Source organism: Nicotiana tomentosiformis, chromosome 6 (assembly GCF_000390325.3).
Source record: "Nicotiana tomentosiformis chromosome 6, ASM39032v3, whole genome shotgun sequence".
Classification (NCBI taxonomy): domain Eukaryota; kingdom Viridiplantae; phylum Streptophyta; class Magnoliopsida; order Solanales; family Solanaceae; genus Nicotiana; species Nicotiana tomentosiformis.
The window spans coordinates 112,239,259-112,252,200 of NC_090817.1; the positions used below are offsets into that span (position 1 = coordinate 112,239,259).

The 12,942-nt window shown below is 42.4% G+C and overlaps 2 protein-coding genes across 2 annotated transcripts; both read right to left on the reverse strand.

Annotated features, from left to right (window-relative positions):
- Window positions 1-8,900: 8,900 nt before the first annotated feature.
- Window positions 8,901-9,248, reverse strand: LOC138894591 (uncharacterized). The gene has a single exon (XM_070179296.1). The coding sequence runs from the start codon at window positions 9,246-9,248 to the stop codon at window positions 8,901-8,903; it is 348 nt and encodes a 115-aa protein (XP_070035397.1).
- Window positions 9,249-11,563: 2,315 nt separating this feature from the next.
- LOC138894592 (uncharacterized) lies at window positions 11,564-12,076 on the reverse strand. Its single transcript, XM_070179297.1, has one exon. It carries the CDS (start codon window positions 12,074-12,076, stop codon window positions 11,564-11,566), a length of 513 nt encoding a protein of 170 aa, XP_070035398.1.
- Window positions 12,077-12,942: the final 866 nt, after the last annotated feature.

The following is a 12,942-nucleotide window of genomic DNA, read 5'->3' on the forward strand; positions in this document are numbered from 1 at the left end:
GTAAGCCTAACAAAACATAAGGAATAACAAAAATAATAATAATTTATATCTCAAAACATCCACAACTATATATATAAAGGAAATATCTAGCCCAATATGTACATCTCCAAAAACCCGGTGAAGTATAAGTCACAAGCTCTAGATACAGTACGGAACGCTCCTATACATCATTGTCTACAAAAATATAAAGGAACAAAAAAGGAACAGAATAGAAGGGGACTCCGAGGCCTGCGGACGCGGGTAGGTGTACCTCGAAATGCCATAAATCGAGGCTGATAGGATGTACCTGGATCTGCAAAAACATAAGTGCAGAAGCGTAGTATGAGTACACCGCAACGGAATCCAATAAGTGTCAAGCCTAACCTTGGTAGAGTTGTGATGAGGTAAGGAGGGCCCAACTAGAGATAATAAGAAACATAACAGATAATATAATGACATAATGAAATAACAGGGAAGTGAAACAGTAAAGAATTTACGGAAAGTAACAACACAGAATCAAGGAAAGTTAATTCAACACAAAAGGAAAATAAGAATTTTACATGTTAAGGAAACAACAACCAACAATACAGCAAATAAGGAATATCAACAGGGGCACTCCCGAGATGCCGCCTCATACCCCCAAATCATAAAATGACTCACTTTCATTATATCATCGCGGGGGGCTTTACATTTAATTTTGGAAATCATTTTCCCGAAATAGCACCTCGCGCTTTAGCCCACCTTATCACACCGCATGGCTTCTAGTAGTTCCCCTACTAGCCATGTGTTTCAAGCCCACCTTATCTCAGCGCATGCGTTTCAACACCCAGACCTTATACCACTGAATTCGTATCAATAATAACAACAGCACGGCAGAAACCTCATGCAATAATAACAACCGCACGACAGAAATCTCGTGCAACAATAACAACAGTACGACATAAACCTCGTGCAAACAACCAAACAATCAGCTCAACGATAACATGATAGCCAAGACACGACAACTAAGTAAATGATATTTCACAACTTACACCTTGCCTCAAAAGAACCACGACCTTGCAATTCGACACCAAACTCAACAGCAAGATATTTCAAGGACAACAATTTCAAGTAAGGAGTTCCACAGTTATGCAATGAATATGAAAATCAAGAAAAATAAGTAATTTAATTAAACATGTGATACAAGTTGCAAATAGGAGTTAAAACAAGTAGACATGTAAAATTAGGATAAACATGATGACTATAACGTGCTAAAGTAACTCAATTAAGGCATGAAAAGGAAACTACGTAGCAAAACTCGGAATTTCAACATTTAGCTCGTGTACGCATCTCGTCACCTCGCGTACACGGCCTTCACATATCACAAATTATCACCAAAATACCAAATCCTAAGGAAAATTTCCCCCACACATGGTTAGACAAGCCACTTACCTCAAACCACGATCAATCAATCAATTAGAAGGCCTTTTCCTTGATTTTCCAACTCCGAATGGCTCGAATCTAGCCAAAACAATTTCATGCTATAGATATAGCAAAGAATTGGAAAATCTCCCCAAAAAGGTCAACCCAGGCCCACATCTCAGAACCCGACCAAAATTATAAAAAACGAACACCCATTCAATATCGAGTCCAACCATACATGAATTTTCCAATTTTAAACTCCAAAACAATAATTAAAAGGTATAATTAATAGTAGATTCATGGGAATTAATCAAAAACGAGTCAAGAAACCTTACCCAAATGCTTCCTCTGAAAATCCCTCAAAATATCGCCTCAATCCGAGCTCTCAAAGTCCCAAAGTGAAAATGAAATCAATCCCTTGATTTTTCCCTTTACTGCCCAGCGACATTTGTATCTGCCCAGCGACATCTGTATCTAAAATTATTTTTATTGAGTTTTATTTATGAATTGAAGTTATTTTGGTTAGATTTGAGCCGTCCGGAGGGTGTTTCACTCGAGAAGGTCATTTTAGAGTCACAGTCTATCTTCTTTGAGGTAAGTTTCTTGCCTAACTTTGTGTGGGGGAACTACCCCTTAGGATTCGAGTCTTTTGTGCTAATTGTGTCATGTGAAGTACGAGTACACGAGGTGACGAGTACGTGCCCGGACTTATTTGTGGAAATTTGACTGTCTAGTGCTCTTAGTTTCTTATGTCCATTAAATATGAAGTTGTTTTGTCATGTTAAATTCCTCATTTATAAAATTCACCCTTACGTGCCTTAATTGGAATTAATTGCTTCATGTTCTAACCTTATTGCCGATTAAACTCTTTTGTGCCTTAACTGAAGTTGTTGCCTCTTTTATCGTCATGCTATCTTTCCGTAATTGCTTAACCTTAGTTGAAATCATTGTTATCTTTCCGTAATTGCTTAAACCTTAATTGAAATCATTATAATCACTTCTGTAATTGCCTAGCCTTAATGGAAGTTTGTTACCCCTTTCATTGTTGGCGTATTCTTATTTGGGGTCATTGATTCATGCTATCTCTCTTGTTGTTGAGTTGCAATTTTGTGGAATCATTTTTACACATTACCTCTACCTTTTTGAACAATTCTTGTTGAGACTATTATTTCCCTATTGTGTCTTTCTCTGTGAGTTCGTTCTTCTGTTTCTTTGTGTTCCGAAGTTCTTGTGTTGATTTACTTGCCGCATTCTCGTGTTGTTGTTGCTGTTATATTCTGTGTTGTTGGGCCGAGGGCTATACATGGTTGTGAATTGAAACTGTTTTGAGAAAATGTCGTGGCATGTGGGCACATATGGTGAAAGTCATTTATTTGAGATGTTATGTTTTTGGCATACGTGTTGTGTTGAGAAAATTGTTATATGTTGCACGAGGTTTCTGTCATGCTGTTGTGGTTGTGTTTGCACAAGGTTTCTGCCGTGCGGTTGTTATTGTGTTGCACGAGGTTTCTGTCGTGCAGTTGTTATTGTGTTTGCACGAGTTGTAATGTGGGCACAAGATGCCAACTGATTAGGGTTCATGAATTGGGACCCGTGAGCTATGATTATGAGGTTCGGTACCTAGTGGAAATGTTTGAATAGATTTGGCGTGAAAGTGATTGTTCTCATTGAGTTGTTACTGGTTTTCCCTTTATTTGATTTCCCCGGACTTTGATTGTGATTAGTTACTCTACAGCATTATTACATGACTGCTTCCTATTGAATATTGTTATTACTAGTGTATCATTTCAAGTATTGTCTTATAGTCCTTATCCTACTTAACTTTATATTAATATTGTTTCTCTGTTAGTTCATCTACGCATTTGTTCAGGTTGCTTAGTCTGGTAGGTGTCTTGATTGTCCCTCATCACTACTCTACCGAGGTTAGTCTTGATACTTACTGGGTACCGTTGTGGTGTACTCATACTACACTTCTGCACATTTTTGTATAGATCCAGGTGCCTCGGTTGTTGTTGATTATTAGCTGGCTGGTCGAGCTGTGGAGACTCTTGGTAAACTAGTCGTAGCATTCGCAGGCTTCGGAGTCACCTTCTGATATTTTCATTGTACTGTTTAATTCCATCTGAACAATTGTATTTAGGGATTTTCTAGCAAACTTTGTAGAGCTTATGACTTGTACTACCGGTTTTAGGAATTGTAATTTGTATAAGATTTTTATCTCGTATTTTTCATTTGATGGTTGAATTCTTCTAATTATTTAGTAAGTGTTAGACTTACCTAGTCTTAGAGACTAGGTGTCGTCACGACATCATACATAGGGAAATTGGGGTTGTGATAAGTTGGTATCTGAGCTCTAGGTTGATAGGTTCTATAAGTCATAAGCGAGTTTAGTAGAGTCTTACATATCGGTACGGAGACGTATGTATTTATTTTTGAGAGGCTACGAAACTATTAGGAAAATTTCACTTCTTTCATTCCTATCGTACGAGTTTATTGATCTCGAAGTTTGAACCTTGTCATTCTATTCTCTCACAAATGGTGAGGACCCGAGTTGCAGTTACCGACAACGCTGCCCCCAGAACCGATGTTACTAGGAGCCGGGGCAGAGGATGAGGAGGAGCATGTACTACACCTAGAGCACCCATCAGAGTAGCTGTTGAGGAGCTGCCAGTAGCTCCTGTTAAGGGATAGGTACCAGAGGCACCTGTGGTTAACCCAGGACTTCAGGAGACTTTGGCACAGCTCCTGATCATGTTTGGTACATTGGCTTAGACTGAAAGTTGATTTTGGTTACACCAACTACTTCACATATCGGGGGAGGAGCTCAGACTCCAGGTGTCATGCCGATACAGCTTGTTGTCCCAGTACAGTCGTGGTTAGAGCAGCAGCATATAAGGAGTAACATCTTAGACTTGCGAAGTTCAAGAAGTATTACCCTCCTACTTTTGGTGCTTTGACTTCAGAGGATACGCATTGGTTCCTAGGGGAGTGCTATTGTATTCCCCGCACTATGGGTATTTTGGAGACGAGTGGAGTTGCTTTTACCGCATTCCATTATAAGGGAATGACATATCAGTGGTGGCGAGCATATAAGTTGAGTAGTCCGGCCGATGCAGCTTCACTTTCATGGGTTCAGTTTTTAGAGGTGTCCTTAAGATTTTGTTCCCCATACCCTTCGGTATGCATGACGCGTGGAGTTTGAGTAACTACGCTAGGGCACTATGTTAGTGTCAGAGTATGCCGTTATATTCAATGAATTGTCCAGACATGCACCTACTTGGTTTCTACAGTTGGATAGTGAGTCTGCAGGTTCATTGAGGGGCTCAATCATGATATCCGGTTCAGCATGGCTTGGGAGTTAGAGTTTAATGTTACATTTCATCAGGTGGTAGATATCGCTCGCCAATTAGAGGACATGCGGGACCAGGAGGGAGAAGTCATGCAGTGTCAGGAGATAGAGGAGAGGGAGGCTAAGAGGCCGCGTAGACCGGAGAGACCTATTGGTTCCTATTTCTAAGGCAGGGTATGACATGGTAGAGGTTTTGTGGGTCAGCTAGTTCAGTTTGCACTTTAGGTTTCACACGGTGTTTCAGATACCCATGGGTCTCAGGGTACCCGTACCGGATAGCTTCCACAACCACGTCAGCGGAGAGGTTGCTTTGAGTCTGGAAATACCAGCCACATGGTAAGAGACTATCCCATACTCGAGACAAATGTGTCATGGTGGGGTATTCATGCTATGAGTTCTATTTTAGTTTTTGATATCCCTGCACCGCCAGCTTGGGGTACAGGTTAGGCGAGTTGAGGGCGCCTAAGAGGAGGAGGCCTGGCCCGTTGATGTTTTTTCTATGGTAGGGCTGAGGCCGCTACACCAGATGATGTTGTATAGTTATGGGTTCGATTTTTTATAGAAGAGCATCATTCGTATCTTATTCCGGTTCTGCTTATCAGGGTGAGTCCTTCTATTTTACTTCACATATGGGTGAGTTTCGTGATCTTTTACTCTATTTATGTGCTTACCCCTGGTGGGAGATTCTATAGTGGTAGCCCGTGTCTATCGTTTTATTTTTATTCATTATTGAGAGTTATGATACTACAAGTGACTTTCTGTTACCAAGTACGTTAAGTTCTAATGCAATTTCTGAGTGATTGGTTATGATTTGTGATTTAGAAGGTCTTCTAGGGTGGGAGTTCAGTATCTGTTGTGATTTTGTTAGCGAAATTGAACTAGTGGAAGGGTTTCGGTTGGTATGATATGCATTCTACTTGTGATTCAGAGCTGAGGATGGGATCCTCGCGTTTTCATGTGATTTGATATGTTTGAGCTGGGCTACGGGCCTCGGTGGAGTTATAACAGGATGAGATCCTTATGATTTATTCATATGCTTTGATTCTCCCTCTGTAAAATTGATTCGTAATCTGATATTGATAGGTAGTAGTACTTGTCGGGCTTGTTTGATAGTTCTCTTGTGTGTTTCTCCTTACATATTTGTGTTGTGCTTATTGAGTTTTAGCTTGCGAGGTGTGTGCCCCGGTGGCGTTAGATGCGACTTGTTGGTTCGGGTGAATAGTTATGAGGTCTTCATGTTTCTTGCATCATTATCAGTGTTTTGAAGGTTTGAAATATGGTACTAACGGATATGAGGCTAATTGTCGGTATTGAATTTGATTATGGGCAACTACTACGGCTAGAGTTGTTGTTTACGGCATATGTGTGATATGTTAAGTCGTGTGGTTGCACCTGGCAGGTGTAGGCATAAGTTGTCGCAACTAGTTGAGGTTGGTACCATGTGTTGATGTAGGAATCAGGTCATTTGGAAATGATTGGATGATGAGAAATTTGGTTCTAAGGTTTGCCAGTATAGGTGGAAGGAATAATATTCAGTTGAGATGGCGTTGTCGGGCCTATGTGGATTGGGGTGACATGGAGTCACCCGCGAGTATATTTATGATGAGTACATTCAGTGATTTGATGACCTCAGAGTGGTACTGGGCACATTCGAGAACGAACATTTTTTTAAGAGGGGGAGAATATAACGACTCGACCGGTCGTTTTGGGAATTAGCACCACGTTCAGTGGCTTAGGGTCTCGAAAAGCTTTGTAATGTGTATTATGACATGCGTGTGTGGTCGAGATTGGTTTTCAGATGATTCGGGATTTAATTAAAAGAACAATTCTTATTTTTGAAGCTTAAATGAAAAAGAGTTAATTGGAATTTGACTTTTGAGTATATGACTCTGAAATGATGTTTTGATTATTTCAATAGTTTCGTATGGTAATTTTGGACTTAGGCATGCGTCCATATTTGGACTTGGAGGTCAGTAGTGTAATTTGATGCATTTTGGTGAAAGTTGAAAAAGTTGAAGTTTTGGAAGGTTAAGAGGTTTGACCGAGAGTTGATTTTGGTGGTATCGGGATTGTATTTTGATTCCGAGAGTTGGATTAGCTCTGTTATGTCATTTGGGACTTGCATGCAAAATTTGACGTCATTCCGGATTGATTTGACATGTTTCGGCTCGCATTTTGAAAGTTGGAAGATTTGAAAGTTCATAAGTTCAATTCGCGATGCGATCACACCAGAAGGCACCCAGCTTCAGCAATGCTCTAAGTCTCATTTTCGATCTGATAACCATCTGAAATCAACCCGAAGCTCCTGGGACCTCAACCAAACATACCAACAACTTCCAAAACACGACACGAACTTAATTGAGCCCTCAAATTGTATTAAACAACATCAAAAACACGAATTGCACCCCAATTCAAGCCTATTGAAACCAAAGAATACCATCTTCTACAAACGACGACGAAACCTATCAAATCATGCCCGATTGGCCTCAAAATTTGCACACAAGTCACAAATGATACCACGGACCTACTCCAACTTCCAGAACCCCATTCTGAGCCCGGTATCCACAAAGTCCACTCTCGGTCAAACTTTTAAATTTTCAACTTTCGTCATTTCAATCCTAATTCAAATACGGACATCCAATTCACAATCCCGACACACTCCTAAGTCCAAAATCACCCAATGGAGCTGACGAAACCATCAAAACTCCATTCCAGAGTTGTTTACACATAAGTCAACATCCGGTCAAACTTGAGACTAAGTATTTCAATTCATTCTGAAACCTCTCTGGACCCGAACCAACTACCCCAGCAAGTCACATAACAACAATTAAGCAGGGAATGAATACTAAATAGGGGAACAGGTCCACAACTCTCAAAACAACTGGTCGGGTCATTACTTCCTCCCCTTCTTAAACAAATGTTCATCCTCGAACGGGTCTAGAAACATACCTAGAGATCAAATAGGCATGGATTTCTGCTCCTTAACTGGCTTACCTCTCCACTACACCTTCACTGAAGATATGTCCTTTCACCTCAACTTTCGAACCAACCGATCCAAAATGGCCACCGGCTCCACATCATAAGTCAAATCACCATCCAACTGAACTGTGTTGAAATTCAAAACATGAGACAGATCGCTGACATGCTTATGGAGCATAGAAACATAAAATACCGGATGCACACTCGACAAACTATGTGGCAAGGCAAGCTTGTAAGCCACCTCTCCAATCATCTAAAGCACCTCAAACGGCCCAATATACCGAGGGCTTAACATGCCCTTTTTCCCGAACCTCATAACACCCTTCATGGGTGACACCTTAAGTAGTACCTTCTCCCCAATCATAAAAGCAACATCATGACCCTTCATATCGGCGTAACTCTTCTGTCTAGACTGTGTCATGCGAAGCTGATCCTGAATCAATTTAACTTTGTCCAAAGCAACATGAACCAAGTCAGTACCCAATAGCCTAGCCTCACCCAACTCGAAACAACCCACCGGGGATCGACACCGTCTTCCATTCAAAGCCTCATACGGAGCCATCTAAATGCTCGACCGGTAACTGTTGTTGTAGGCAAACTCTGCGAGCGGCAAAAACTGATCCCAAGAACCCCCGAAATCATTGACACAAGCGTGTAGCATGTCCTCCAATATCTGAATAGTGTGCTCTAACTTTAAGTCCGTCTGAGGGTGAAATGCTTTGCCAAACTCAGGATGGGTTCCCAACTCTCGATTTACTACTCTCCAAAACTGCGATGTAAACTGTGTGCTCCGATCTGAAATGATGAACACTAGCACACCATGAAGGCGAACAATCTCGCTGATGTAAATCTCAGCCAAGCGCTCTGAAGAATAAGTAGTCCTAATTGGAATGAAGTGCACGAACTTGGTCAGCCGGTCCACAATCACCCAAATAGCAATAAACTTCCTCGAAGTTCGTGGTATACCAAATACAAAATCCATGGTGATACGCTCTCATTTCCACTCTGGAATATAAAGCCTCTGAAGCAATCCACCCAGTCTCTGATTCTCATACTTCACCTGCTAGCAATTTAGGCACCGAGGTACAAACTCCACTATATCCTTCTTCATTCTGATCCACCAATATTGTTGCCTCAAGTCCCAGTACATCTTTGTGGCACCTGGATGAATAGAATACCACGAATTGTGGCCCTACTCAAGAATCTTCTCACATAACTCATCTACATTGGGCACATAAATTCGACCCTGCATCCTTAACACCCTATCATCCCCAATAATAACATCCCTGGCATCACCGTGCTGAACCGTGACCTTAAGAACAAACAAATAAGTACCATCATATTGGCACTCTATGATGCGATCATATAAGAAAGACCGAGAAACCACACAAGCTAGAACCTGGCTTGGCTCAGAAACATCTAATCTCACGAACTGGTTGGCCAAGGCCTGAACATCAACTGCAAGTGGTCTCTTACCAACAGGAATGAATGCAAGGCTACCCATACTCATCGCCTTTTTACTCAAGGAATCAGCCACCATATTGGCCTTCCCGAGATGATACAGAATAGTAATATCATAGTCCTTTAGCAGCTCCAACCATCTCTGCTGCCTCAAATTTCGATCCTTTTGTTTGAACAAGTGCTGGAGACTCCGATGATCCGTAAATACCTCATACGACACACCATAGAGATAATGCCTCCAAATCTTTAATGCCTAAATGATGGTAGCCAACTATAAATCGTGGATGGGGTAGTTCTTCTCATGAGGCTTCAACTGACGCGAATCATAAGCAATTACTCTACCCTCATGCATCAAGACACACCCAATACCAATCCGAGAAGCATCACAATACATTGTATAAGAGCCTGAAGTTGAAGGCAAAACTAGAATTGGAGTTGTGGTCAAGGCGATCTTGAGCTTTTGAAAGCTCTCTTCACACTCATCTGACCACCTGAAAGTAGCACCCTTCTAGGTTAATTTGATCAAAGGCGATGCAATAGACAAGAAACCCTCCACAAAACGACGATAATAGTCGGCCAAGCCGAGAACGCTTCGAATTTCCATAGCTGAGGACGGTCTAGGCCAACTTTGAACTGCCTCTATCTTCTTCGGATCTACCTGAATCCCCTCACTTGACACCACGTGCCCCAAGAACACCACTAAACTAAGCCAAAACTCACACTTTGAGAACTTGACATAAAGTTTATCCTCCCTCAACCACTGCAACACAATCCTTAAATGTTGGGCATGCTTCTCTTAGCTATGAGAGTACTCCAGGATATCATCAATGAATACTCTGACAAATGAGTCGAGATAAGGCTGAAATACACTGTTTATCAGATGCATGAATGTTGCTGGGGCATTGGTCATCCCAAAATACATCACAAGGAACTCATAATGACTATAACGGGTCCTGAATGTCGTCTTTAAAATATCTGAGTCCCGAATCTTCAACTGGTGATACCCAGACCTCAAATAAATTATAGAGAACACCCTCGCTCCCTGAATCTAGTAAAATAGATCATCAATGCACGGCAAAGGATATTTGTTCTTGATTGTTACTTTGTTCAACTGCATATAGTCGATGTACATCCACATAGTAGCATCATTCTTCTTCACAAACAGAACCGGTGCACCCCAAGGCGACACACTAGGCCTAATAAACCCCTTATCAAGAAGTTCCTAAAGTAGTTCTTCCAATTCCTTCAACTCAGTTGGTCTCATACAAAATGGAGGAATACAAATGGGCTGAGTGCCCAGCACCAAATCAATATCCCTATTGGGTGGCATGCCCTACAGGTCTGTAGGAAACACATTCGGAAAATCTTGCACCATGGGAACAAAATCAATAGTAGGAGTGTCATCACCAACATCCCTCACAAAGGCCAAATAAGATAAACAACCCTTCCCAACCATCCATTGGGCCTTCAGATATGAAATCACTCTGCTGGGAACATAATCTAGATAACCTCTGCACTCGATCCTTGGCAACCTCGTCACCGCCAACTTCAAGGTCTTAGCGTGTCAATCCAGCATAGCATGACATGGAGACAACCAATCCATACCCAAGATCAAGTCGAAACCAACCATACTAAGCAATAAGAGATCAACTCTAGTCTTCAATCTCCCAATAGTCACTATACATGACTGATATACACGGTCAACAATAATAGTATCGCCCACTGGGCTGGATATATGAACATATGAGACTACGGACTCACAGAGAATATCTAGATAATGAGAAAAATACGATAATATATACGATTAAGTGGAACCAGTGTCAAATAATACAGAAGCATCACTGTGGCGCACTGAGATAATACCTATGATCACTGCATCTGAAGCAACAACATCTGGCCTGGCAGGAATAGCAAAGAATCGGGCATGACCACCACCTGATCAACCTCCCCCTCTAGGGCGACCCCTAGCTGGTTGTGCGGGTGGTGAAGTAACTGGTGTGGAAGTCACAGCCTGACTCCTCTGCTGCACCGGACCTCCCGGGCGATGAGGACACTATCTCCACATATGCCCAAACTCCCAGCACTCAAAACAACTCCCCGGTGGTGGTGGGGACTAAATCGGGCCCCGAGTACTAGAGTAACTACTAGAAGGACCTGGCATAGATGAACCCTGAACTGATGGAGTACGGGATGAACTTTTATCTAGAAAGGCACTAAGAGATGACTAACCCTGACGAGCACTGTATGAACCATGGTTGGATGATACATCATGATGAACTAGACGAGCCATCTGGGCGTGCCTATAAGGATGACCCCCCTGATATGGTAGAACTGACCCCCAGAAGGAACACCGCTGAAACCACCCGATCCACGAGGCCTCTTGGACTCCCTCTCCTAATGCTCCTGGTTACGAACCATCTCTAGTAGCCGAGCAATATCAACCACCTCGTCAAACCGAGCACCAGATACACTCTCCTGAGTCATAGCAAAACGCAACTGATAGGTGAGGCCATCAATGAACCTCTTAATCCTCTCCATCTCAGTGGGAACTAACAAAACTACATGACGAGCCAACTCTGAAAATCTCATCTCATACTGGGTCACAGACAAGCCATCCTGACGTAGCTGCTCATACTGCATGTGCAGCTTATCCCTGCGGGTTGATGGCACAAACTTCTCCAAGAAGATAACAGAGAACTCATGCCATGACAGTGGTGTAGCACTGACTAGCCTGCTCTTCTCATAGGTCTCCCACCATCTAAAAGCAGCCCTAGTAAACTGAAAAGTACTGAATAAAACCCCATTGGTCTCCAGAATACCCGCGGTACGAAGAATCTGCTGACACCTAACCAAGAAAACCCCATTGAATGATGGAGGCTGGAGTCTCCCAAACCTCTCAAGTCTCATCTGCTTATCCTCACTCACAATGGGACGCACCTAGTCCTGAGCACCTGCAACCAGCTGGGCTGGCAATACCCCTAGCGTCTAAATCCCCTGCATCACCTGCTCTAGAGTACGGGCTGCGGGAGTCTGAGTACCTCCCCCTGCGTGAGAAGTGGCTAGCACGGTCTGAATTGAAACTGCCTAAGCAAGGCTAGTGCACACTGTTAAAATATGAGCCAAAGACTCCTGAAGGCCTAGAATCACAATGGGCATAACTGGTGCCTGAGCCGGCCTTACTAGCTCAACCACCTCTGGAACCTGCTCCTGCACTGGAGCAACTGGTGGATCTATAGGTGCTGCTCTAGCTGTTGTACGAGTTGCTCCTCTGACCCTACCACAGCCCGTACTGTGACCTTGTCCTCTCGTGGCCCTAGCTCGTGGTATTGGTGTCCGTCCTGTCCAGTAGCACGTGTCCTCACCATCTGTGAGAGAATATAATAACAGAGGTTTAATTCCCGAAATCACCAAATCCGCACGACAAGAATACATGAATGTGAAGTTTCCTAAGGGTTTGGTAGCCTCTCAAAGATAAGTACAGACGTCTCCATACCAATCCGCAAGACTCTACTAAACTTGCTAATGACTCATGAGACCTATGTAACCTAGGCTCTCATACCAATGTGTCACGACCCAAAACTTAGCCTTTAGTGATGGCGCCTAACGTGGTAGTAGGCAAGCCGACACCTCAAAATATTTCTAACATTTTTAAACGAAAAAATGAAATAACACAGGTTTAAATAAATAAAACTCTCATAAACTTGATAGAAAGTCAAAACTCAATACGGAAGTTCCCAAAAACTAGGGTATCACTGAGTACATGAGAGGTTATA